The sequence below is a fragment of the Manacus vitellinus genome, unplaced genomic scaffold (assembly GCF_001715985.3).
Source record: "Manacus vitellinus isolate BGI_N305 unplaced genomic scaffold, ASM171598v3 scaffold_31_pilon, whole genome shotgun sequence".
Classification (NCBI taxonomy): domain Eukaryota; kingdom Metazoa; phylum Chordata; class Aves; order Passeriformes; family Pipridae; genus Manacus; species Manacus vitellinus.
The window spans coordinates 8,423,804-8,449,641 of NW_021940379.1; the positions used below are offsets into that span (position 1 = coordinate 8,423,804).

The window sequence follows — 25,838 nt, forward strand, 5'->3', positions numbered from 1 at the left end:
AGTGCTGTTGGTGCAGGGGAGTTGCAGTGAGATGAGTCCAGGACAGGACAGATGCAGGAGCAGGTGGATAGGAGCTGTCTTGCAGCTGATTCTGCTTCCTGGATGTCACATACCTTTTGTAGGGCACTTCCAGATCTGGGCATGTAAATGGACATAGCAAAAGTAATTAACATTAAAACTGTTGGAAATAATTTTGCATTGTTTGTTGAAATCCTCTGCAGTTTATCCTTAAAAGCAGCAGCAAGATGTGCTGGTTAACACCAGCAGAGAATAAATTGTTGCAGCCATCTGTGTGACAGACGTCAGTGTTGAAAACCCCTTTGCCTACACTTCTCTCACTGACACAGTAGCTGCTCTTAGAAATCCAGTTTTCCATGAATGGAGCTTATTGCAGACTGCAGCCTGTTCCCCAGTTTGATATTTAATTGGGAGGTTAGTCCTCCTGGTAGTGTGCCAGCCTCCCTGATCCCCTTTGGAAGCGAGCCTCAGGTGTGGGCTGTGTTGTCTTCCCAAACAACAGAGACTCTCTGAGCTCCCCAGGTTTTGGGTGCCCTTGCAGTCCAGGTATCTTAGCAGCAGACAGACATTATGCATGCAGGATGGTGTTCCTTTCAGGATCATTTTTTCAGTTAATGAAGTTTATCAACAGATGTGGGCGAGTTTGTTTCAAACTCGGTGATTCACAGCGTGAACTGCCAGTTAATTATTGCTTCCCCCTTTTTTTTTTTTTAAACACTGCTTACTCATCTTTACTTTGTTCTTAATCTAGGTCTCTCCTTTGATAATGTGGAGCCATGGAAACACTTATTTCAAAGTGATTAAAAACAAGTAATTAAAAAAAAACCAAACCCCACATTACAATTATTTACCTTTACCTCTGCTTCAAAACCTGATCCATCCCACTTTCCTTTCCTGTCCTCTCCTGTCAGCAGTACTGTTTTTGCTCTGTGTAGTTTGTAAGTGTCTCTCCCTCCTCACTCTGGGGGTTCAGGTCCTGGTTGTGTCCTGGTGAATTGTATCCTTGTGGTCCCCTTGGCCCAAGTGCCTGGGGGTGGATGAACAGCTGGAATTACAGCCCAGACAGAGCTGCAGCAGGAGTGGGGGGGTGCAGGGAGGCTTCTGCAGCAGGGTCAGTAGTTGGGGCAGTACCTGAGCAGAGATCTGAACTGCACCAGAGCTGGGAATGAACCTGACAGGATGAGAGGCATGATCCATGCCCTCTGCCCCTTGGCCAAAGCCAGGGCAGCTTCCTGCCTTTGTACAGCCTGATTGACCCCTGTCTGAAAGAACACCCGTCCTTCAGGGATACTCGAGGCTGATTTTCCTTGTGTGGCCTCAGGACTGGACCTGTCTGAGCTGCCTTTGTCTGGGCATGGCTGAGTGACACTGGCCCTGGTCATTTGGAAATCAGAGGAGCTGCACAGTTTGTATCATCAGGAAGGCCATTCATGTGCTCTCTCTTTTGCCTTGTTACTGAACTCTGGGATTACCTGGGATCCTTGGCAGGTCCATTCCAAGCTGCCACAGGTAACTCCACATAAACACAGTGAGAATCAGAGGGAGAAGAGGCAGCTGGTTAAAGTCTGTATTGACTTGGGAGACAGTGTTTACTTGAAGGGCTCCTTCTGAAGTTAAGCCTTCTTGCATGACAGTGTCCATTGTAGGGATCTTTTGAGTCCTGGTTTCATCTGGAATGTGACTCGTGGGTTCTCTCTGCCATCTCACTCTCTGCTTGACTTGCTAAAAGCTCTGCTCAAATAAATGTTTTGGGAGTGCTGTATTCCTCATTGCAAGCTTGGCAGCACATCCAATTTCCAAAGGATGGTCTGGTAATGAAATTTTTTGGATGCCTTTTCTGTAATCTTTACCAAGGTTTCATAAACCAGTGCAGGTGATGGTAATTTTGTCTCCATTCTCATCCTGAGATTGGGAAAAAGATGCTTTGTTGCATTGCTGTGCTTTGTTTCTAGGGGCAGACCCAATATGATGAATGGATCTGCAATATCCATAATCATTTTACTACTGAAGATGGTCGTGAGCCTTGTGAGGGATTCTGCCTTGGGTGTAATTCTATAAAATAGAGGTATTCTTACATTCTCTTGAAGCTGGTAAAAGAAACATATATGGTAGAAGTCTGGAAAGGAACAGTAAAAAACAAAGCAAAGTGAATTTTTGGTTATGAAAAGTAGGACTGGGGAAGAAGTAAGGAAGACATTTGGTGCTAGGAGAATCATTAAATATGCACAGATGTTTCTTCATTTCATTTACAGGTTTTATGTCTTCACATTGCATTTTATTCTTCTAGGTATGTGTAGAATGTCTGTTCTAGTTAACTGTCCTTTTTTCGTGGTCTTTAAACTCCTGAGTCCCTGCTGGGGTTTGCAGTCCAGAAGCATTTGTCTTCAAATTGTGCTGCAGTTGAAATAATGTAATGGTTTGGTGCATCTTAACAAAACCAGTTTGTGGTCCTTTCTGCAGCTTTGACCCGGCCATTGAGGTGCTTTGGGAGAAGAGTATGAGCTGAGTTCTTGGGGGAGAGATGGAGCTGTGGCTCATGTGCTGCACCCAGGCAGGGCCAGAGACCTTCACCAGTCCCCAGGGTTCTCCTCAGGTGTTTCCCTGCTTTCCAGGGGAAGTGCTGGGTCTGGGGGTCAGAGCACTGCTGAAGTCACATCACCTTTTTTGTTTTCTGTGGACATACCCACCATGATTCCTAGTTCTCTGGAAGCTGCAAGGATTTTAATGGTTTAAAAATTAAATTCAGTCTAGGCTTAATTGCTGTTTTCTGCCTAATTGCTTTTAATTCTCCCTTGGATTTTTTCACTTTTGAAGAGGACAGAGTAAAACTTAGTTCCTAAATTGCCAACTTTCTAGCCTGATTCCTGTGCTAAACTGACCTGCTGTCAACAAATGTTAAATGAATTAATTTGCATAGCAAACAGATGCAAAGTGCTCCTTTTTTCCAGGGGTACCATCTGTAGCTGCAGCATTTCTTGTCAGTTCTCCAAGTACACAGAAATCCACATTCACAAACAGCCTCAGGGTTCAGAGCCCTGGCCCTGCTGTGTGAACACAAACAAACTGCACCCACCTGACTTGCCCAGAAAACAGGTATTCTTCAGCTCAGGATTGCACAGAACAGCTTGTCCAACATCAGCTCCTGAGAAGGGAAGGGACATCCTGGTGGTTGGAGCTGGAACACCAGACCTGAGAAGTGTGGACTTATTTGCTGTTCTGCAACTGCACTGACATAATTACAGGCAAGATTAATGGTGTAAACCTTTTTGTGGTCTAACTTTTAATGGCCATCTCTCCTCCTGGTTTTGAGACTCAGGCTTCTGAGTGGATCTGGCCTTCAGTCACTGATCTTCCCTTCCCTGTCTTTAATGTGGGACTGGCACCTCTGTCCGTGCCTTCCCCTGAAGCTGGTAAATACCAGCAGTTCAAGGATTTTGAAGGGGTTGATCCTAGAGACATTAACTGGGAATAAGCAATTCCTGTAGGTATAAATTAAGAGTTTACTCCCATGGAATCAAAGCCTAAGAGGTCTGGTAAGTGTGAGATAAAGACTCTGGGGATTCAGAGCCAGAAACAGAACTGCACCAGGCTGAGAAATGATGTTTAAGTGTCTGCAGGCTCCTCTTAGGTACTTCAGAGGAAGGATGACTGCAAGAGCTTGATGGTAAATCATTAATGCTTAGGATGTGTCAAATAGAATTTTTTAATGAGAATGTCTTAAGCCTTTCTTTCTAAGGAGGGCAGAGAACATTGTGCTGCCTGCATGTGCATCTTGTCCTGCAGATGTAACTTGCTTCAGTCATGGGTAACAATGGCAGTGATGTGTTCCTTGAGTCCTCCTGTCTTTATGTATTTGTGACCACAGTGTGTGTGTCCCACACCCCCACAGCACCTGCTGTTGTGGCAGGAGTGTGTGTGTCTGTGAGGCACTGGGAGGGACAGGAGGTTTGTCAAGCAACGTGTGCTCTTGTTTGGGCAGAAAAGGTCTCTGTCTTTGCAGCCTGGAAACAACTGCACTGAGTGTATCAGTGAGCCTGGTGTGCCTGTCCTTTCCTCCCATATCAGTGAGCCTGGTGTGCCTGTCCTTTCCTCCCATATCAGTGAGCCTGGTGTACCTGTCCTTTCCTCCCATATCAGTGAGACTGATGTGCCTGTCCTTTCCTCCCATCTCTGCTGAATTTGAGGAACGGAAGGAAGAAAGGCTGTCAAAGCCAGGTGCTTATGCCCTTCTTTCTTATTAATGATTAATGTGTGGCTTTTCTCTGAAGAGAAGTGCCTGGGAATTGGAGCTTTCAAAGTGCATTACTTTCAAGCTCTATCCATCTTTAGATCCTGCAGGCATGATAACAGTGTGTGGTGGCAGTCACATAATATTTGTCCTGCGTGCACTGTCTGTACTGGAGGGAGCCTTCACCTCCAGCTGACTGAAGCAAGAAGGCACTTGAGTGCAAATCCTTGCCCTGGCAGAGCCGTGTGGTGCAGAGCAGAGGGCAGGAGGTGAAGTTCAGGTGATGCTGCTGCAGTGCTGCCAGACGAGCTGCCCTTGGTGCCAGGGGAGCTCTGCTCACCGGAGCGTGGCAGAACAAGAAGATGGGGAAATGTGGGGTTTCAGGTGCCAGCCTTTATTTTCTTTTTCTATCAGCAGCAAATTAGCATTAGTACAGAGCCCTCCTTGAGGCAGCTACGCTTCTCCCCTGACTCCAGAGAGGGTTCTTCAACAAAGTCAGAAGGTTTTCCTTCTCACTCAGTGCATTTCCCTATCCTAGGTCAAGTAGTCCTTTCCTATGCTTTTGTAGGGCAGTTATTTAACCAAGGAGGCCTGGAGAGGACTCCTTCCAAAGCTTAGTGCTTCCCTGTCCCACCCAGAGGAGCAGAGGGCAGGTGCTGCCATCTCTGCCCACCCACCCACCGTACTTGGAGGCTGCTGCACTCGTGCTGTTTGCAGAGTGGGTGCAGCCTTTGGGAGATTGCTGCTCCAGTACTGGAGCCAAAGATGCTGTCAGTATTTTGGTGTGCAGCAGGTATTTGGGAACTGGACTTTCAGAGAAGGAAACAGAACCGAAATTTGCCTGTGAATCTTCACTTTGGAGGCAGCCAGCAGCACGAAAAAGGAACTTATCTGCCCAACCCAGACTGGAAAAAATCAACTCAAATTAAAAACCCACACAAAAGAGAGGAGTGAATGAAGGCAGTTTCTTAATTAGCTTACTGATACTGTGCAGGATCACAGCATATGGCTGTCCTGGGGCTTATATGATGAGCAGAGCGTTTAATTCGTGCTAGTAAGGAGCTGTTAGGGTTCCTCCTGACAGTTCCTGGTGTTTAGCTTGTAATATAAATAAATTATGCATAAGTTTTAGCAGCAGAGACATAACCTAGTTACATGCAACCTTAATGCTTTACAATCATATCTTGAAGTATAAATTTAAAGTTATGCACTTGCTTATTGCCTTCTGTCATTACTTAGGAATGAATCTAGGTCCATCCTCCCTTGGCTGTCAGGAAAGGGAATCTACAGAAACAGCTGCTGCTGTGCTGGGATGGAGAACAAGACTGTACCAAAGCTCTGCAGTCCCTGTAATGGGCATAATCTGCTTTGGAAGGCTTGTTGGACGTGATCCTTTATTAGATAAATACCACCTCATTTTTGGGTTTCTGAGATTCTTTTCACATGGCAGCAAACGTGTGATAAAGCAAGGAGAGCCCCTTGGCCTTCCCTTGAAGCAGAGACTGGAATAGTTTGGGAGCTGAGTAGCTGCTGGGCATCGTGGAATTCTTGTATGATGTGTTCCTGCATGGTTTTGCATCCCAGGAGGACAGACTGTGCTCCTCGGGGGGTCAGGCAGGAGGGGACCGGTCAGATGTTACTGAAAAGGCATCACATCATGTCAGGAGTATGGAAAGCCACAGATGACAAGGTGCAGATGTCAAGTCCATCCTTTGTTAAGCTGTACTTTGAGCCCCTGCTTACTGCAGGGAGCTCCTGCAGACAGGGGAGGATGGGTATGAGACCATCCCAGTGTCCTTGTGGATCCCTTGCTCTGTGTCACTGGAGCACAGATTGAGCTCCTGAAGCCCTTTTTTGAGGGTGCCTTTTGGTGTGTCCTCATCTGAGCATTTGATCAACTAAACAAAACCAGTCCCTTTGTTCAAATAGCTGGAGGGGTTTACAGGCAGAGAAACTGGGGCTGCTCTGCTGCTGCTCTCTTGGGTCTGCCTGGTCAGTGAATGCTGGAGTGCAGCTGCAGTCTCCAGTGGGATCTCCTGCCAAGGCCTGAGACATTTTCTCAGTTGAACAGCTGCTCCCTGCCCAACATCCCCATCACCAGAGCTCCACCAGCTTTCTGCTCATTTCAGTTGGATTTTGACTTCTTTCTGCTTTCTGTACCATGTTCTCTGCTTCATTTCTGATTCAGCTACCAAACCTCCACTGTGCTGTACAGAGCCCTCTGACCAGTGCTGCCTGGATCAGGCTATCTTTGTGTCACAGGCAGCTTCTTTCTTTTTCTCTCTTGTTTTCAGAACAATGAACTTAATACCAATTAAACTTTCTGGTATTTCAGGTGAACTCAAGTATGGAATTCATTCTATTTCTGCATGAAATGATGGAATGATTTTTAAATGTTGTATATTCCTCCTTTGAGACACACTGGACCTAGAAATGCACTCAGAAATAGAGTACATTTACTACAACTATTATTGATCAGTGCCCTTTGGCTGGCATCCAGATAAAAATTTCTTAATTGTTGAAGCAGAGTGTGGGCGTGGAAGGGTGTTTGTATAGCAAGGGTTCTGCCTGCCAGAATAGGTGGACAGTACAGCTAATATATTTGTTTGACTTATGAGAAGCTTGTTGTTTTTTATCAGCTGAATTACACAAAACTCAGTGTCTGGACAGCGAAGCCTCGGGGCTGGTGCTGGTCAGGGGGTGGTGAGGGGATCTTTAAACACAGTGCTTTTTACACCTGCTGAACTGGGGTGGGATGGGATGGGATGGTATTCCTGGAGTGGCCAGGAGCACTCCAGCACCCAGCTTCATCTGCAGCACTGTGGCACAGCAGCTGAGGGACCTCTGCAGCCAAGGGCAGACACAGCAATAGCCTTGGAAATACTGGTTTGAATGTTCAGAGAAAAATGTGTCTCTGGTCATCGTATTTTCAAGTTTCTCTTTATCATCAAAAAACCCCAACCCCAAAGCTCTGTGTGTCTGCTCTGCCTTTGGGGTGTCAGGGGGAGCACAGGGGGCATTGCCCCATGACTGCATTGAAACAGTGCCAGTTAAGTACCATTATCTCATTACTTTGAAATCTCTTCCTCTTGAAGATAGTTTTGGTATGTGTATGTTGCTGCAGACAGCAGCAACAGCTCACCTGTCCTAGGGGTGATAAATGTTCTGTTCTGCAGAGGTAAATGTGGCATTCAGAATTGCATATTCTTAAGATGACTCTCTGATGATAATGATGAGCTTATCTAAGGCAGGAACAAATTTCTCACCAGATTCCCCCCCCCATTTTCTGAAGTCTTTAATACAACAGACTGGATTCTTAGCCGGGTGTGTTTCTATGCTGGTAGTTAGTTACTTTTATTTAACGTTTACTTAGTGCCTCTCTGTTTTGTTTTCCCAGGGAAAGCATATATTTTAACATCCTCACAAATCCTCTTTCACTAGTCCTGGCTACTGACTGGACTCTGAGAATTTGAGGAAGAATCCAGGTTGCTTTTTCCAGCTAAAAATCTCTGGAATGAGATTTGTGCTTTACTGTTTTACATAAAATCAGTCATATATTTGGTTTCCTTCCTGTGTACTTTGAGTCACATGGGCAGTAATTCAGTGGTTTACTCCTAGAATTGTTCTTCAGAGTGTGTTGTATATATTTACAGTAAACACACTGTGAAGGTTGTTACTGCCTTTGCAGTGTGACATAAGAAAGATACTATTGTTTTTAAAATACATTTTTCATTTAATAAACTCTTGGAAAAGTATTGATAAGCAGGGGAAGTCAGGGAAGGCAGCAGAGGCTGTTCTGGGGGTGAAGAGACAAGGCAAGGGAAGCAGACTGTGCTGAACACCAGGGGTGAATGGCAGGTCTCATTTGTCACTGGCCTGTGTAAAAATAGTTTGGGTAGTTCCTCCTCACCATTCCCACCCATTTGGACAGGCACTCAACTTTATTTTCATTTCTGATGGGATTTTGCCTGTCATCAGTTCCTTGAAGGCCCTGCAGAGTTCCTTCTTCAAGGCATTCAGACTTTAAAAGTATCTTTGACTGACATCTGTAGAGGTTTTTGATACTGAATTGCCCCAGCAAGTAGCTCAGTGAGCTCACATGTTTAATTCTGAAGTCTCTGTGCCATTGCAGTTGTTGCATGGCAGCCTGGCTCCTGAGTAACGGGGTGCACAGCCCCTCAGCTGGGGGCTTGGCTCTTTTCTGTTCAGTGTCCTGTGTGAAACACTCCAGCCACTGAAGAATGACTTTTCTTCTGGGATAAAGCAATACTTGTCCAGTGTGTAGGACAGTTCAGTGAAAAGCAAACCCCTGTGCTTTATCCAAGTCTGGATGCCACGTGTTGTGTGTCTCTGTTGCCTGAGTTCCCAGGGGTGTCTGGCCTGGGTGAGGCTGTGCATTCCCTCTGTGCAGTGTTCCCTGTGTCCAGCAATGGCAGATCCTCTGGGAAGTGGGCTGGCACTGGCTGCCTCTGGTGATTTCCCTCACTCTGGGGAGAAGGATGATTAGAAACCTTGCTCTCAAAGTTTGCTTTGGAAGGTGGTTTAGTTACATCTTCCATTCCATCACATACAATAGATCTGTAGGATGCACCAGGAACAATTCCAGTGCAGATGCAAAGGGATTGTTGTGGCTGTGGTCAGTGGAGCAGTGTCAGGGTGGCTGTTCCACTGCAGTTCCTGTCCCCAGTGGTGAGCAGTGCCAGCAGGAGCCCTCTGGCCCATGTCATCCCTTTGGCTCCGTGCTGCAGCCCCTCCTGATGGGAACCTGGAGCTGGGAATCTGACTGATGACTGCTGGGTGATGTTTTTCAAGGATAGTACAGAATCTTAACACCCCGAGGCATAAATGCAGCCTGCCATTTTCCTGGGTTGCAGGGACTTGAGCAGGTTACTCTGGCTTATGGAAATCACTCCTGGGAGCACTTTTGGGATTGCCAGATGAGAATTTAGTCCAAGTGTACTGTCTTCATTTTCACTGTGCTCAGCTTTGCTCAGTGCTTAGAGATGTTTGGCATCCTTGGGCCTGGATCTGAAACACAAGTGTTCCCCCAGTTCCTGGGAGGTCTCTGCTGCCTTGTGCAGTGCTGGAGCAGGAGCAGACTCAGGAGGCAGGAGCTGATCTCTCTGGGCTCAGTGCTCTGAGCTCAGCCTGGACTGCTGGGAGGGGAAGGAGAGCTGAGCTCTGCTGTGGGTCTGGGTCACAGCCACAAACAAGGAAATGGGCTTTGGTTTTCCGTGGTAGAGGAGCCCCCTGGGCTGCAGGAACCTCACTGCCCAAGGAGGGAGGACTAACAAAGTCCCAAGAGTTGGGTGTTCACAGAGCAGATGTTTCTGCATGACATGCTCATCAGGATTTGTTTTCTGAAGTGTTAGTTACAACATTAAAACTGCAAAGTTTGATGGTTGCAAAACTTGGCCGTAGCATTAATTAGCTCTTAACTTGATCCTGCGGAGTTTTCATGCTTATTTATGTGTGATATATGTGGAAAGTTTTTCTTCAGGCATTAATTTTCAGTAAATTTTTCTGCAGTTAAAGAGACAGTAAGTGGTATCAGCAAGCCACACTCCTACTGATGCACTTTTATAATATCTTTTTCAATTATAACCTTATCAATGTCTACCTTAATATTAATCCCAATACAGATCAAGAAATAAGAAAACAGGATACAGAATACTGTGATGCTGTTGATAACTAAAGTAGTAAAACAAATGTGCAGTGGCACAAAGGGACCATAGAAAAATCTCTTGAGAATGGGCCGTGGGGCAAGAAAGGTGTGAAGGTTGGGCTTTTTTTGGCTAAATTTGATTTTTTTTTTTAAAAGTCTGCAAGTGTTGCTTATGAATTTTAACTCTCTTTCTTAAGACTTAATGAGGGAATAAAAAACGTGATACACAGCTCCAGATAAGACCAGTTATAGTGCACTTCTGTCACCCTGAAGCTTAGTAAGTAATGTTCCAGGTTAACAGATGTGCTTGGAGGTGGAGCTGCTATCTTTTATTGTTATAACTCCTGAAAGGTATCACAGAGAATTTGAATTCTAATTTCAGTTTCATAAAGACTTGACATTAAAATTCACAGTTGTGTTTTTTGTACAAAGGGATTAGTGCAGCTGGAGATGGGGAAACAGCGTGTAGAATTCTCTCCCATGTATCCTGTGGAATCATTTTAATATCCACTTCACCCACCCTTATCAGCCGTTACTGGAGGTGAGGCTGTGTGTTAGGATGTGGGGAAAGGAGTCATTTATCTCTGCATTTCATTGGTGTTCTTAATTGAAAGTTAATGTGCTGTTACAGCAACCAGCTCACAATTAAGTGCCTTCAGATTCTGAGAGGTGTCTGAGAAAATGTGGGGTTTCCTACTGTCCAATTACCAGAGCAGCCTCTGGGTGAGCAGGGACATGGGAGGGGACTGGGATGGGTTTGGTAATTACCTGGAGATTGGCAGTCCCTCTAGTTACTTAAAAAGAAAAATTGACTGCTCAGGCCTGAGAGCAGAAGGTAATGATGGTGTCCTGAGCATTTGAGAACAAACCTTACACAGGTTTGTGGGATTCAGAGGCCCTGAGAGGTTGTCTGTGCTATCATGGAAATTACTGCATTTCAGCTTTGAGAAGACTGTCCATATAGGTTTGTTCACCAAGCACTACTAAGAATAATTTTGTCACTTCATTTTTCCCCTCAAAAAAAAAAAGGAAGAAAAAAATAAATGGACTTGAATTTTATTTATTGGGTAATGACAGGTTGATGCTTGTGCAAACCTGGGGCTTTGGTGTGCAGTGCTGCATGACTGCTGGACAGGCAAGGCCAAGTTCCCAGGTCCCCTCTGACAGTTTCTGCAGTCACTGATATGTGCAACTCTAACAGCTCCAGTAGCCTTTCACTCTGTCTTGCATCTTCTACCTGTGCCATTCTCTTGTGCAATATTTTGAGACATTCAAAGCCACATAAAGTGTCATCTTTTGCTTGCTAAGTGTGACTGAGCCAGGCCTTGTGCTGAGCCTGCTGCACACAGCCTTTTCAGTGTCTGTGGCTGTGAATATTGCTGAGCAATCTTGTGGCTTTGCTTGTTTTTCCTAAGGTAGTAAGAGATTAGAAGTACTGGCTCTGACATTAAATTCTTGGTTTGCGTATTGGCTCTGAAAACTCTGACCCAGTTTAAGGTGTATCACTGGACTCACCAGGAAAGCAGAGAACTGTGTTTGTAGCACCTCTGTGACTGTGTTCCCCTTTGTGTTCAGGTTCAGGGAGCTGCAGATGTGCACTGCCCATATTTTACTGAGATCTAGGTTTGTCAGTCTACTTTGCCTCCTAATTGTTCATCCAAGGTGATGAGGTCGTAATAATTGTAGTATAAATCAATGCACCTTCAACTTTGTGGTGAAGGTTACAGGGCTAAATTGTCTTTTAACTCTCTCCTGTCAGGAATGTCAGTTCAGATGGAGCAGAAGCACGCAGAAGACTGAGGGAGTGTGATGGCTTGGTGGACGCCCTCCTTCACGCTTTGCAGTCTGCAGTTGGCAAGAAGGATACAGACAACAAGGTGAACTTGAATATTAAAACTGAGTGGATATTTCCATTAACTTAGGTGGAAGTGTTGCACTGGGATCCAAGTTCTCTTTGCTAGTATCAGAAGAGGATTATGCTGGCCTCAGAAAACAGAGCAATTATCCTGCTCTCTGGTATCCATGGTACCACGGTGGGGACCAGCAGGGTGTTGCTGTTTCCTTTCCATGGCTGAGGAGGGAAGCAAAGGCTGGGGGCTGAGAGATGGGGAGAACAGTCCTTTATTGTCAGGGACATTATTGCTGTTGTTCTGCATTACTTAATTGGCATTTATAAGGCAGTCTCCAAATCAGAATTGAGTCCCATTTGCACAAAGCAGCAAAGGAGTCAGTTCCCATTTTAAAGACTTTATTCAGCACCATCTGTAAAGACTGTAGTGCACAGACATTAAGAAATACCTTCAGACCTACAGCACTTTCACTGTGGCTGTTTTTTGGTGCAGATTTTATTAACCTGTTTTATCATCATCTTATCCTGTGGCACTTAAAAGTGTATTTATATGCATAAGGAATATCATAAGTTTAACCTGTTTAAAAAAAAGCATACTGTTGCTTTGTAAGGCCTGTAAAGCATCATTATTTTACTCTTTTTGAGTCCCACCATGTGATGGCCCGTACAGGAGAGTTATAAAGCCCTGTCACTTAATCAGGTAATTTTGGAAGTGGATTTTGTAACCACCTGGTGGTTTCCTTTGCAACCTACAGGGATTTGCTCTTGTCAGAACCCGACGTGCTGTGGATTAGCTATTGCTACAGGACAACGTGTGCTCTCATTGAAATCCCCCCAGGGCCTAGGTTTTGACCCAAAGAAAATTTAATAAAATGGGCCCCTTGGGGATTGTAAATGTTGGAAGAATGAGAGAGAGGCTTGTATTAAAATCAGATCCTTATATGATCTTTTCCTGCTGTGTGCTTGATCTTTTGGTGAATTGTATTCTTTGTTAAGATCAAGTGGTATTTTTGATTAGAGAGTTTTCAATTTGAATGGGTGCTATTTATGAAGTGCTTCACTTTTCAAAGAAAAAAATTGGGTTTAGAACAAGAATGAACTTTCATTTAAGGATCTTGTCTAAATCTTCCTCGAAAGCTACATTTTTTCCCTGGGACAGGTGGGCCTTTTCTTCATTTCCTCCAAACCCTCCACTGTACAGTATAATGGCCTGTAAATAAGAGGGTTCATGACTTCTTGTAACCCCAGTTTCTCTGTGACAGTCTGTGGAGAACTGTGTGTGCATCATGAGGAACCTTTCCTATCACGTCCACAAAGAGGTCCCTGGAGCTGATAAGTACCAAGAACTAGATGCGGGTCAGACCACGGGCACAGGAGGCTCTCAGAAGAAGAAGAAAGATGATGCTGGTTGTTTTGGTGGAAAAAAAGCTAAAGGTATGTGTTGCAGAGAGCTCAGAACTGGAAATGGGGTAAATGCTGCAGTGCAGTCCTGCTCTGGTTGCACTTCATCGTTCCAGTGTGGAGGGGTGTGGTTTGGGGAGGTCCATGTTTGCAGTATCATGGCATGTGTTTATCCCTCTGTTGCATCACTACTAAATATTTGGGATTTTTTTCCCACGATTGATGTAGTTTTGTTTGGTTTTAAATAGGAGTGGTGCATGCTGACAGGTGACACTGCTGTTGGAAAAAGGTGGATGTGCTCTGCCTCCCCTGTGCCTTCCTGTGTTCTTACATCTGTCAGATCTCTGCTTACTCCACTTGCTTGGCTGTGTTGCTTGTGTGCCAGGCTCAGGAGGCCAGGCCAGCATGCATCCATCCATCCCTGGGCATGGCACGCCTGGCTGGACATCTTCCAAGCCCCCAGTCTCTCAGACTTGAAAACAGACTGAAAGCCTCCCCTCCCACTCAGCCAAAATGTAAACCTCCTAATTCAGTCACTCTTTCAGTAATTTAAATTGCAAACATGATTTTGTAGCTTTTAATTGTCATTCACTTTTAGACCTGTTCTCTCCTCTGGGGCATGAGTGTTGCAAATGAGTTTCATTATAAGAGAGGATTAATAGTCTCAGTAAACCCCCTTCAATGTTTCCTTCACAAAGAGACACTCAAATTATATCCGTTTTCTTTGTTGTTTTAGAAAAACTACTATTCTAGACTGAATTCTGTTTTCTTTGTTGTTTTAGAGAAATGAATATTCTGGATGAATTCAGAGATAAAGTAATTCAGTTTTCTATCTCGGCTTCATTCTCCTCATTCATGTGTACACACATCCTGCCTTATTGTTTATAGCCAGGTATCAGAAAGAGTTTTGGCCCTAAAAAGAGCTGACATGGAATTGTTTGAGCTTGACAGGCTGAGTGCTGCACATGACTCTCTCTGTGATCTGACCTGTGCACTATTCAAATGCTGTGTTTCCATGGGTGTTAGGGAAGTCATCAGTGGGAACTTGTTTCTGCAGACTAGTCTGTCATCAACCAGCTTTAAACTGATTCTTAGGAAAAAAAATAAATGGATGGGAGTCTTTTAATGACTGGGGGAAAAACTAAAGAAATGATACCACCTGGCTGGGCAGCCTGCTCTCCCAGTGAGTGAGTGACCCTGCAGTGATGCCCTCTGGAAACCTCGTGTGTGCTGGGGCTCCAGCCTGCTCTGCCCCTTGCAGTCCCTGTTGTTTTGGGGCTCCAGAGCAGCCCAGTCAGGGGGAACATTTTTGGCCATGAAGCTCGGGGTGCCCTGGGGGAACAGGGCAGTGTGCTGGTGGAGGGCTGTCCCCATCCCCTCCAGGGCAGTGCCAGGGGGCTCTCAGGTGATGTCCTGAGTCGAGTGTCTGCTGCCTCTGGGCCGTCTGCACGCCCAGGGAGTGCTGGGTATCACCTGAAGCATCAAAGCATGTCTTTTTGGACAAATTGGCCTCACAATCATCTGATGCTGAGGATGAGCCTGTGGAGTACAGTGAGCAGTGCAGGCACTCAGTGACAGCCTGGGTTTGTCTCTGTGTGTTCAGCAGGAAATTTCAATTTCCAAAGAAAATTTTAATGTTTTTTCCCCCTTTTTTGAAGTGCTCTTTTTAAAATGTGCTGTTCCCCAGAGGGAGATCAGCTGGTGATAATGCTGAGCTCACAGCTGCTGGGATGTAGGTCAGAAGGGTAGAGGGTAACAGACTGTTGTGTTTACAAAGTAAAAATTAAAATCCGTTTGTAAATGTGCTTTTAAAATCATAAAGAGAGGCTCCCTTATCTCGTTGTTAAATGTGTGTGGGTACTGGTCTGAACCTGCATTAATTTTTTCAGTCTAGGACTTTACAATAGATCAATTCTTTGTCTCCCTTCTTGTTTGCTTAATCCTGCAGTGTTTCCATGTTTATTTTATTTCATGGTCATTGATCACAGCATTTCAAACACCTTTGCAAAGGGCTAGTCATCCTTCTGTCCCCTCAATTCTGTGAGCACCTTTTCATTTAATGAAAAGAGAAAGAAAAAAAACTGTGCAGAAAAAGATTGGGGTTTTTCAGCAGGAACAAAAGGGAGAAAGTGGAATATCTTGTTTTGATTGGGGTTTTTTAATTGATGAAACTTCTACAGTATTCTTGTAATACTCAGGTTTTGAACCTATTCTGTGAAATTCTGCCTCTTTGTGACTGTTCCTTTGTATTTTCTTCATCCTGTAAATTTTTGTTTTCCTTTTGCTGCTTTTCTGGTAATTAGAGGAGTGGTTCAATCAAGGTGAGTCTGCAATACTTTCTTTCCTCATCGCCATAACATGCTTTGTTCAGCTTTCCCATGCAAGGCTAAGAGCTGACATGAAGGTCTCATTCATCCACCTTCTCCTCTGCTCCCCCAGCACATCCTCCTGTTTATTGCAGCAGACAGAGGAATCCTCTGAGGGAGCTTTGGCAGCTTGGTCTGTCCACAGCACGAATAGAGATCCCAAGGTTTTCCTCCTTCCTGGTGTGAGTGCAGTGAGGGAGCTGATGTGCAGTGAGGGAGCTGATGTGCAGCTGGGCTGATGTGCAGTGAGGGAGCTGATGTGCAGTGAGGGAGCTGATGTGCAGTGAGAGAGCTGATGTGCAGTGAGGGAGCTGATGTGCAGTGAGGGAGCTGATGTGCAGCTGGGCTGATGTGCAGTGAGGGAGCTGATGTGCAGTGAGGGAGCTGATGTGCAGTGAGGGAGCTGGTGTGCAGTGAGGGAGCTGATGTGCAGTGAGAGAGCTGATGTGCAGTGAGGGAGCTGATGTGCAGTGAGAGAGCTGATGTGCAGTGAGAGAGCTGATGTGCAGTGAGGGAGCTGATGTGCAGTGAGGGAGCTGATGTGCAGCTGGGCTGCTGACCCTGAGAGAGGGCCCAGCACAGCGAGCACCTCCCCAGCCCTGTCACACCAGGAATGGCTCTGCTGGCTGCTCTGGGCAGGGATGAGTGCCAGGAGTGCCAGCACCTGGGATGTGTGTGCTCAGGCAGGGAGCCCTGAGTGCCAGCTCCTGGGATGTTTGTGCTCTGGGCAGGGAGCCTGAGTGCCAGGAGTGCCAGCTCCTGGGGTGTGTGTGCTCAGGGCAGGGAGCCTGAGTGCCAGGAGTCCCAGCACCTGGGGTGTGTGTGCTCAGGGCTCCTGGGCAGTTTGGCTGCTTGGGCACTGACTGGGCTGCTGCAGCTTTGTTGCTTTGGAGCAGAAGAGGTGGGTGTAGCTACCCTCAGTGCCTCAGGGGAGACACCCTTTAGTTTCTCATCCCAGCACAATAAGTAAAATTACAGCTGGAATACACAGGTCTCGAGGCTAAATCTTCCCTGCCTTCTCTGCTGGGAAGTTGATGGGCTGTGAGTGCCCTGGAGACTGTCACTGAGGCTGATTTGGGGGGTGAAGGCAGGGGCATTGTCAGCTTGTGACACTTGCTTCAGATCGTGGGTTCCAGAGGGTTGAGCCAAAGGAGAATGCTGGAGAGAAAAAAACCAAACAAAATAACTGCTGCACCCAACAAATGGTGCTTGGTAGTGTTCTGTGAGACACGGATTGCAGACTGTGACTGGGGAGCTGGTGGAGGATGAGCTTGTTGGCAACACAGAGCTCAGCCCGTGCCTTCTGTCGCTCTGCAGTCGGGTCAGTGGGTGTATTAACAAGCACAGTATTGATGGGGGGGTAGAGGAGGTGTTAAGGAGAATCACTTTCCATTACAACTTTTATTTTAACCAGAAAGAAAGCATTTGGGAATTATACCTTCAGCAGAAGCAGTCTGGCTGCAAAGCTGGTTTGATTATCTGGTAAATCCAAACGACATTTGAGGAAGATCAGCAACAACATTTAGTGGTTAATAACACTGGGTCACACTTGAGAGTCTGTGCTGAGTTTCTGACAGATTGAAAATGCCAAAGGTCGTGTTTTGGTTGTTTCTTACATAATGAAAAGTAGTGAGGGGGGAGAGGGAAAGAATTTTAATCCCACTGTTTCAGAGACTGTAAATTGCATCTTGCACAAGCAAGTCTCATGTCAGGCAATTTTCCCAAACCAGAGTGCTGTGCCAGTTCCTACAGCCAGCTCTCATTAAACAGACCTGTCAGGCATGTTCAGAGCTCTGTCTGTCTGCTGGCAAAGTTTGGAGCTGTGCTTCTGATCCAACAGTGGTGGCTTTTCCCTGGCGTGCCTTGGGCTGGAAAACTTGGAGAACCTGGGGATGCATCGAAGGGTGGACACTGAAATGTAAAAAACCAGGATCTTAAACTTCTCTTCCCCTGCACAGAGGTGGCCATTGAGCATCCCTGTGGTGATGCACAGCAGCACACCCTGGATGGGAGGATCTGGGAAGGGACAATGTGTGCTCCATCCAGATGTCAGCCAAATACAAATACATACAGATGTGGGCTGTGTGTGTGCCCACATCCCTTTGGGAACAAATGCAGGAGCACTGCCAGCAGGGTTGGGGCAGAGCAGCGTGTTCAGAGCTACAGAATCTGGTGGTGAAGCTGGTCATGTGCTGTCAGTTGGCATGGGGATGGCTGAGAGCTTTGCCATCAGTAGACTCTTGAACTTGTTAAATTTGGTCACCTTTTTAGAAACTCCAGTATTTGTGGTCCCTGTGAAAATCAAATGGGAGAAATACCAGCTGGGCTGCAGATTGAAACCTTTGCCTTTCTGGGTGGATTTGTTTTGGAGTCTTCTTACAGCTTGGTCACCTCCTCTCTCTACGAAAGCGCTGGAAAATGTCTGGGGTGTCTCTGAAGCTAGCCTTGATGAAGCAAGTGATTTGTAGAGTTGGAATCCCCTTGGTCAGAGCTGTGTGTTCTGAACTGCTGCCATGGGCAGACAGCTGGCCTGGCCTGCAGGGTGGGAGTGTCTCAGAGGGCTGAGGGACAAACAGCCAAGGCTGGGGGAAGCTGGGCCGTGTTCGCAGGCTGGCCCAGACCTGAGGGGCAGGGACTGCAGAGACACAGGTGGAAGGGGCTGTCTGAATGAAAGATGGGGTAGGAAATGAGCAGCTGCTTTGGCATTGCCAGCTCAGAAGAGGTAGCAGCCAACGCTGCACTCCTGGACAGTCTCTTCCTTAATAAGCTGTGCATGGACACACAGTCCTTACTAAACACTGCCACTGGGAGGAAGGGAATTCTTCCTGTGCCATCTCAGTTCTGCAGGGCTGATACCAATGCCAGATCCAGCCTTTAAATTATAGAGAGAACTTCTACAAGGAGTAGTTGTGTTGGGTAAGGTCTGGCTCTCTGAGTACGTGTTCTGAGGTTTAAACTGGTGCCAGAGACATAAAATTTGGGGTCATGTGAAAAAACCAGTTTGTCCTACTTGTAGATAAGATGGAGTCACATTTATTGGTCTGCCTTAAGTCTGTAATCTTTCCTAAATACTGACTTCCTTCCTTCAATGCTTTTTTTTTGTTTTAGTTCCCTCTGCCCTGCTTTTTCCTGTCAGTGCTCTAAGGGTCAACAAGGGTTTGCAGCCAGTGACTGGGTTCAGCTGCTGTTTTGGAATGAGACATCCTTTGGTGATGTACAGCACCCTTTATCTCTGGTATTTGGTTCCCCAAACAATGTGTTCTCATTCTTTCATGGAGCAAAAACTTGATGGGAGGCTGCAGAGTGCCTCTGATTCCTGTCCCTTCCTTTAGAAAAGACAGCTTTCAAAGGAGTGGCATGTGGTACCTGGCTGCAGGACCTTTTGGCAGCTTAGATGGGCTTTTACATGCTTTCATTAAGGAAATCACTTCAGATAAGCAGAACTACTTAGATGCATGTTTTGGTTTGCACAGTAGTTGGAGTTGGCTGGCGTTGTGTTGGCATTTCAAACCAAAAGTGTGTGATTCCATCACTTCCCAAAGAAAGGGAGTAGATGGAATACTACCTTGAGGGTGTTTTCCTCCTGATGTTATTTCTAAATATTCATATTGATATCTAAAAGCTCTAATTCTCCTCTGTCCTGTACTCTGTGTGTTTATCCTTTTGTCAAGAGTAACCCACTGAATTCACTGTGCATGTACCAACCACCCCCCTGCTATGACAAGGCAGGGGCTGGGCCTTTCCCATCTTGTGACCTATTGCCAGTCAAGAATCAGACTGATCTCCTCATTACATTTTCAAGGATCATTTTCCTGTTTGCTTTTAAGCCTCCTGACTGGTGGAGCTTTCAGCCCTTTCTGCAGAACCCCCATTAAGAGCCTGGTGCAGTCCCTGTGCAGAAGCCACTTCTGGCAGCTTCAAACTGTGTTGCCTGAATTCATCCCATTGCACCTACCTCTCTGCTCTTGAGGGAGAGGGACTCAAGAACTTGATTTTTCCCTCTCAGAATAATTTGGGAAAGCTAAATTGTACAGTGCTGTCTTCAGAAGCCTTGCAGATTCCTGCAGTGCCTTCCAAATCTCTGTCTCTGCTGCCAGGATTCCTCTGATGGCAAAGTGCCTGCTTATCCCACAGCATCCATGTGGGCTCACCCAAGGCACTGTGTCTCCTTGGGGGGACAAGAAGAGGTGAAAACTTCCCTCCCCAGCTGTTTACCTAACCTTGAATTCTCAGCCCAGCTAAAACTGAAGTCCTGGGTTTGTTCTGCTTTCTGTGAAGGATTGTATAAATTAAAGCTGATGTAATGGTTTAAAACTGTTTCTTAGCAAAAGTATGGAATATTTCCATTAGTTTTCAATAAATAGTAAAAATGACACTTTCATCAATTGAAGGGCAGTTCAAGGTTAAGTTGTTGGCTGCTGTCTGTACAATATATTAAATCTTCCTGCCTGGCAGTTGTGTTGAGAACAGAGGCTGCAAAGCAAGCCTGTTGGCTTTTTGCTCTGCTGCCGAGTTTTTGCTTCAGCTGGGCTTCGGGTCTGTGTGAAAATAACAGGTAAATACTGGGCTGAGGAGGGAGAGGCATGGCTTTGCCAAGGAGGGAAATGGCACAAATTTCCAAGAGTTTAGGCACTGAAGTGCTGGTCCTAAGCATGTTTGCAGATCAGCCTGCAAGCAGCACGGGTTTTTGTCCCTGAGTTGCTCATACAGAGGCCCAGCTGGACTGCAGGGCAGGTACACACAGTTATGGGTAACAGGCTGTGATTTGTATTCTGGGGCTGTATCTTCTGTCATCTCCTAGATGCACATGACAGTAACTTACCTGTCAGTATGCTGACAGTCTTTTCCATATCTTGTCTTCTGTTTTTTTGCACAGGAAAGAAGAATGGAGACTTGGACAGGAATTTTGATACACTTGATTTGCCTAAGCGGTCTGAAGCAGCAAAAGGTAATGCTAATGTTTGTGCTTTTGGAAGTCACAAGTAGCCTGGGAGCTGGAGGCTCTTAAAGGGGTGTGAGACATGAGCATATCGGGCTGATCTCTCTTTTGTAGTCAGTTAATTGTACTAATGGAGGTGTCAGTGCATGCTGTTATCTAGGATTCAATCCTGGATAGAACCAGCTTTTATATAAAGCTGCTGAATTGGTGGAATCTTGTAGAAATCTGTCTGGTTTGGTGTTAGGTGACTGTAGCTCCAGAGAGGGGGGAGTACATGCTCTCTTTCTTTACAGCTCCATTTGTACCCCCCTTACAGACATGGCTGAAGGATTTATGCAGTGGGTGAAGGTTCTTAGCACTGACATTTCCCTTCCCTGGCATCCCTGTCATTCCTCAATGTTCTGTCCATTGGAGGGGATGGCAGGGAGTGAGGGGATTTGCCTTTACTGATAGTCTTCCCCTGAACACAGTATTCCTCCCTGTCTGTAGTGAGCAGGACTTGCAGTTTTCCAAAATCAGGAGGTCCACAGAAAAATTCTTCTGCCCTGCCCTTCTGTATTTCAGGTCTGGCAGAGGTGAAATCTTTCACAATCTGCATTCCCTTCGTGCATGCATGGTACTTTTTTTAACTGGAGATTAGGAGGCGATTTGGGGTCTCGTCTGAATTCTTACAGCATTGGATGGTGTTTGGAGACTTGCACAGGTTTGGATTTGAAGTGTGTGTGCAGTGTCACTGCAAAGATTCAGCCATTGCCATGGCAACTGCCTCAGTGCCACCCTGCCAGCTCCCAGGGCACCCTCACCTGCATGAATACCCTCAGCTACCTCAGTGTTCCTCAGAAGACAAATTTTAAACTCTTCCTGCCTCGCTTCCAGAATTTGGGAGAGTATAAAGAGACAGTGTGACTCAGTGGGGAGATCCATGGGTGTGGAATACCTGAATTGTGCTCTTTTTGTGACCTTGATCAAATCAACTTATTTGTGCTTCAGTTCTATTGCTGATATCTGAGGGCAGCAAGAGAGGCCAGTCTGAGATCCTTAGAGATGTGCTGATAGTCAGGGATGGTGGGATAATTACACATATTTAGTGCTGCACTTTCACTTAAATTCACAGTGAGGCTCTGGCTGATGATATGCAAGCTAATCCTAATATATAGTGCAAGCTGTTCCTAATATGTAGATGGATCTAATCTATTTACAGACACCCTTTACAGGGGATAGTCTAAACACTCATTTTCATTTGGAGCATTATTGCACAAGATACAGTAAATCTGTACAAGATTTAAGATCCTAATGTACCTCTTAGCAGCTGCAGTGCCATCCTGTTGGGAGAGCTGCAGGAAACTTCTCCTAACCAACTTTCCCTGGAATGCCATCAGTTCAGGGCTGGGTGTTGATTACAGTGCAGAGCAAAGAGGTATCTTAAGGATGCAGGAAAAGAAAGGAATGCAAAATATAGCAAGGGCTTCAGTGTTTCCATTCCTTTCTAAATGTCATTGGAATGTAGGTGCCACTGAAGGGAAAAGATGGAAATCAAGAATTTCTGTGAAGAAATCTGTCTTGCCTAACTTTCTTTAAAATGAGATAAAAATCCTCCACGAGGCTGTGGCAATGCAGAAGTGATGTGGCAGATCTGATGGGAACCCTATCTGTCTCTGAGCTTACACAGCTTGTTATCTTCTTCAGGTGGTAGAAATCTCACACTCTTGAAGAGGTTGTTTGATAATTTTGAGATACTCCCATTTAATCTAAGTCAAATAGACTGCATATCTCATGCTAGATAAGGTCAGGAGATTGCTCCCCATGCATTTTGAAAGAAGCCCTTTGACAAAAAAAAAAATACATGAGAAATTATTCACCTGTGTGCCAAGAGTAAAAAACTCAAGTAAGTGATGCATTTTTGTTCACTTTTTTCCTGGTAGTTTCCTGCCAGGCATCTCGTTTACATGAGAGTTCCTGGATATTCAAGGTTCTAACAAGGTTGCTTGAACTTTGCATTGTTCAGTAAAATAAGGAAAATGAAATGGAAGTTTTAAAACCCTTAAGAGCTCTGGTCTGATCTCTGCCATGGAGTATAATTGCCTCTGATGAGATCAGCTCTCAGCTGAGCAGAACCTCGTTACTAAGATGGAAAAATCATGCAAGTTTTAATGATCAGAAGCACTCAGATTGAGTGACACAATGAAGTGCTATTTCAAAAATCAACAATTATAGATTAATCTCTTTCATGTATTATTAAAGCCATGTTAAAGGGAGTTTTCAGCTGGAATCTTTGTGGGCAAATGAAACTGCAGTAATAAGATTTGTTCGTGCAATGCAGCAAATGAACATTGTGGTAGTGAACAAATATTGGGGTGTAGTGTTAAATTTCCTGTAATCTCACAGTCAACATCCATGGAGCTTATCTGATGGATCTGCAGATGAGCTTTCAAGAACTTGACATCATGATTTCCCTGCAAGACATTCTTAGGTGTGACCACTGAGCTTAGTTGAGTGTGCTTACATTGCTGGAAAAACCATGAACAAGCAGCAGCAAACTAGTTCAGACCTATTTTCTACCATCTCTGGAAACTTTTGGTCTCCAGATTACTTTAATTGTAAGAATTTCATCTTGTTCTGTAGTAAGAATTTCATCTTGTTCTGTAGCCAACCATCATAAACCCAGAAAGTTTTGCAGATTGTGGGTGGGGTCTGGCTGGTGTCTGTGTGGAAGGCAGAGCTTTCTCAGTCCTTCTTCAGGACACCTGTCCTGGTGGTACAACAGCTTAGGAATGTCTTCGTATTCTGAACAGTCCAAAGGGTCTTGTGAGTTATAATCTAGTTTAAATGCTAGTATTTTACTTTTTTCCCTGGAATTTGTTTGTTCTGGAGAGAAATGAATGAATGAAGGCAATTCTTTTTTTCAGAGTGATGGACTAGAGTCTCCTCCTGATTGCTCTTGGTTTTTTAATGGGAATTAGATTTTGCTGCAGCACATCATTTGAGCAGCCCTGAAACCATTTCTAAGCCTTTAATAATTTTATGTGCTAGACATTCTGGCAGGGGAAAGCTTCCAGTTCAGGGTTGTTATCTGTGGTAAACTGGATAATGTCAGATGGGAGAACTTGCAGTGCTTTCAGAAGCTGTCTCATCTGATATTAAAAAGTAAATGTATATGCTCTGGCAGTGTCCAGGGTACTGCTGTCCTGATGAGGAAAGAGTGTGGAAGAGAAGCTTCTTGTTTCCTCTTTGTTGAAAGGAGCATATTTTTTTCCTGATGGTCAGAGAGGGAGAGGATGCGTTTCGGCGGGAAGCGATAAGAGCTTGCACAGAGGAGGGAACAGCTCTGACAAGAAATTATGAATGCTGTCCTCAGAACCTGCTAAATTTAGGACTTTCAGAAACTGCTGCTTCTGAGGGGAGGGGGGAAAGTCTTGCTGAAGTGCCTTCCCTGGTATGAAGTAGGTCAGTGGCAGTGATGCTGCCTCCTCTGCACCGGCACAGCGATGCCGAGCTCTCCCGGCACACGTGAAATCCAGGGCACAGCACAACTCCCTGGCTTTGTCAGTCCCTGTCTGTGAGCAGGAGCAGCACAACTCCCTGGCTTTGTCAGTCCCTGTCTGTGAGCAGGAGCAGCACAACTCCCTGGCTTTGTCAGAGTCCCTGTCTGTGAGCAGGAGCAGCACAACTCCCTGGCTTTGTCAGTCCCTGTCTGTGAGCAGGAGCAGTCCCTGTGTGTGTCTGAGCAGGAGCAGTGACAGGGGGCTCGTGCTCTGGGGAGGCATCAGGGTGGATCAGGTCTGTGTGGTGGGGAGCAGTGTCTCAGGTGAGAGGCTGCTACAGGGTTTGCTGAGAACAGTCAGGATTGATGTGTGTCAGCCCTCGAAGATGGTGTAGAGGTGGGAGCATTTCATCCTCCTCATCTGGAGGTGTTGGATTGTCCACCACTGCTCCTCAGTGCTGGAGCATGGGAGGAGAAAGATCAGAAGAGCAGAACAGCTTTTTGTATGGAACCAGCATTAGGTTATCCCTGATTAAATCCAGCCCTCTGTGCTGTTTGGCCCAAGCAGATCTCATGGCTCATTGTTTATGCACACACACATCTGATGGCATAACAGCTGATGCTCTGAGGTGCTTTGGGTGTTGAAGTTCAGCTCTAATTTCAGTTTCTCTCATTAGGGAGCTGAAAGTTTTCAGCCATAAGGAGATGTGCAGTTCCATTTTAGCCTAGTGGATGAGCTAACTCATTTTCTCCTTCAAATCAGTTATTGAAGTGGTTATTAATTCATCTTTTCTGTTTTGATTACTTAAGCTTACTTCCATTTTAATGGGAATGTATTTAGGAGAGCGTTGTGCTGAAATACTGAACCATGCTAAAGCTGCCTGTAATGAACAAGTCTGTTTTGTTGCACCAGGGACCTCACAGAAAAGCTGAATTCATTTGAAAGCTCAGCTTTGTGTACACACTTACCCTGGTCAGCAGCCTGTGTAGGCAGGGAATGAGATTTTGGATGAACTTGTCAGCAGGTGAATTCCTTCTTCTCCATTATCTGAAACCCTCAGTCACTTCCCATGGAGCCTGATGCTGATGATAGATTTTCTATTCCAGAAGGTGAGTGTTTAAATTCCCTTATAAATCTTTGTATTACTGCTCCAGGAAATTAGACTTCCTGGCACTGTCAGGGTAATGACTTTAACTTAGTAGATTACAAAAGTGCCAGCAATTTGTCTTCAGCTAAAGGCAACATGTAGTGAAGGAGAGAGAAACTTCACTGAAGCTTTACTCTGGCTTTAGGTTTGTAATTAAGATTGGCTGCTGTTTGCATTTCACTGCCATTTAAATCTGCTTTCTTTAAATCTTTCCAAGTTGACTCAAGCACTCACCTGCCTTTTTGCAGCTCCCTTCAATCATTAATTTTGATTGTTGTATTGTGAATTAAGTGAGTAGAACCGATTGATTAATGGTACCATCCAGACCTCTCCTGTGCCTGCTGGTGGAAATGGAGGGACTGGGGAGATCTGTGACAGGGAGGAACATGTTCTTGTATTAACATCTTTTCAGTATTTTGGGCACGTTGTTGAGAATTTCTGTCAGAATTATTAAGTATTTCTTATTCCTGTTGCTTTACTAATCTGAGTGTTCATTTTGGTCCCATGTGTTTTTCATAATTTACAAAGCAGTGAAAGATTTCTCATCTGTCTTCCAGTGGAGTCAGAGAAAATTTATTGCCTGGAATAGGAAAATTCCCATATGGAGCCTGCCTTTGCCAAACTTTCTCTGGCCTGGTACCTGTAAATTCCCATTCTTTTTCCCAACATTTGCAAGAAATTCAGAGCAGGCACATGTGGATTTTTCTTTTCTTGTTACACACTCTTTCCATAGCTGACTGCTA

The 25,838-nt window shown here is 45.4% G+C and overlaps 1 protein-coding gene across 11 annotated transcripts in view; it reads left to right on the plus strand.

Annotated features, from left to right (window-relative positions):
• ARVCF (ARVCF delta catenin family member) overlaps nucleotides 1–25,838 on the plus strand; it is a 165,067-nt gene that overhangs the window by 102,789 nt on the left and 36,440 nt on the right. For 8 of the 11 annotated variants that reach the window (XM_029961102.1, XM_029961093.1, XM_029961094.1 and 5 more), the window contains 4 exons: nucleotides 11,671–11,788; nucleotides 13,023–13,194; nucleotides 15,465–15,482; nucleotides 20,404–20,475. In XM_029961102.1, coding sequence (XP_029816962.1) covers nucleotides 11,671–11,788; nucleotides 13,023–13,194; nucleotides 15,465–15,482; nucleotides 20,404–20,475 — 380 coding nt within the window. The remainder of the gene's footprint in view (nucleotides 1–11,670; nucleotides 11,789–13,022; nucleotides 13,195–15,464; nucleotides 15,483–20,403; nucleotides 20,476–25,838) is intronic. The other 3 variants (XM_029961096.1, XM_029961098.1, XM_029961101.1) reach the window with 1 other exon arrangement.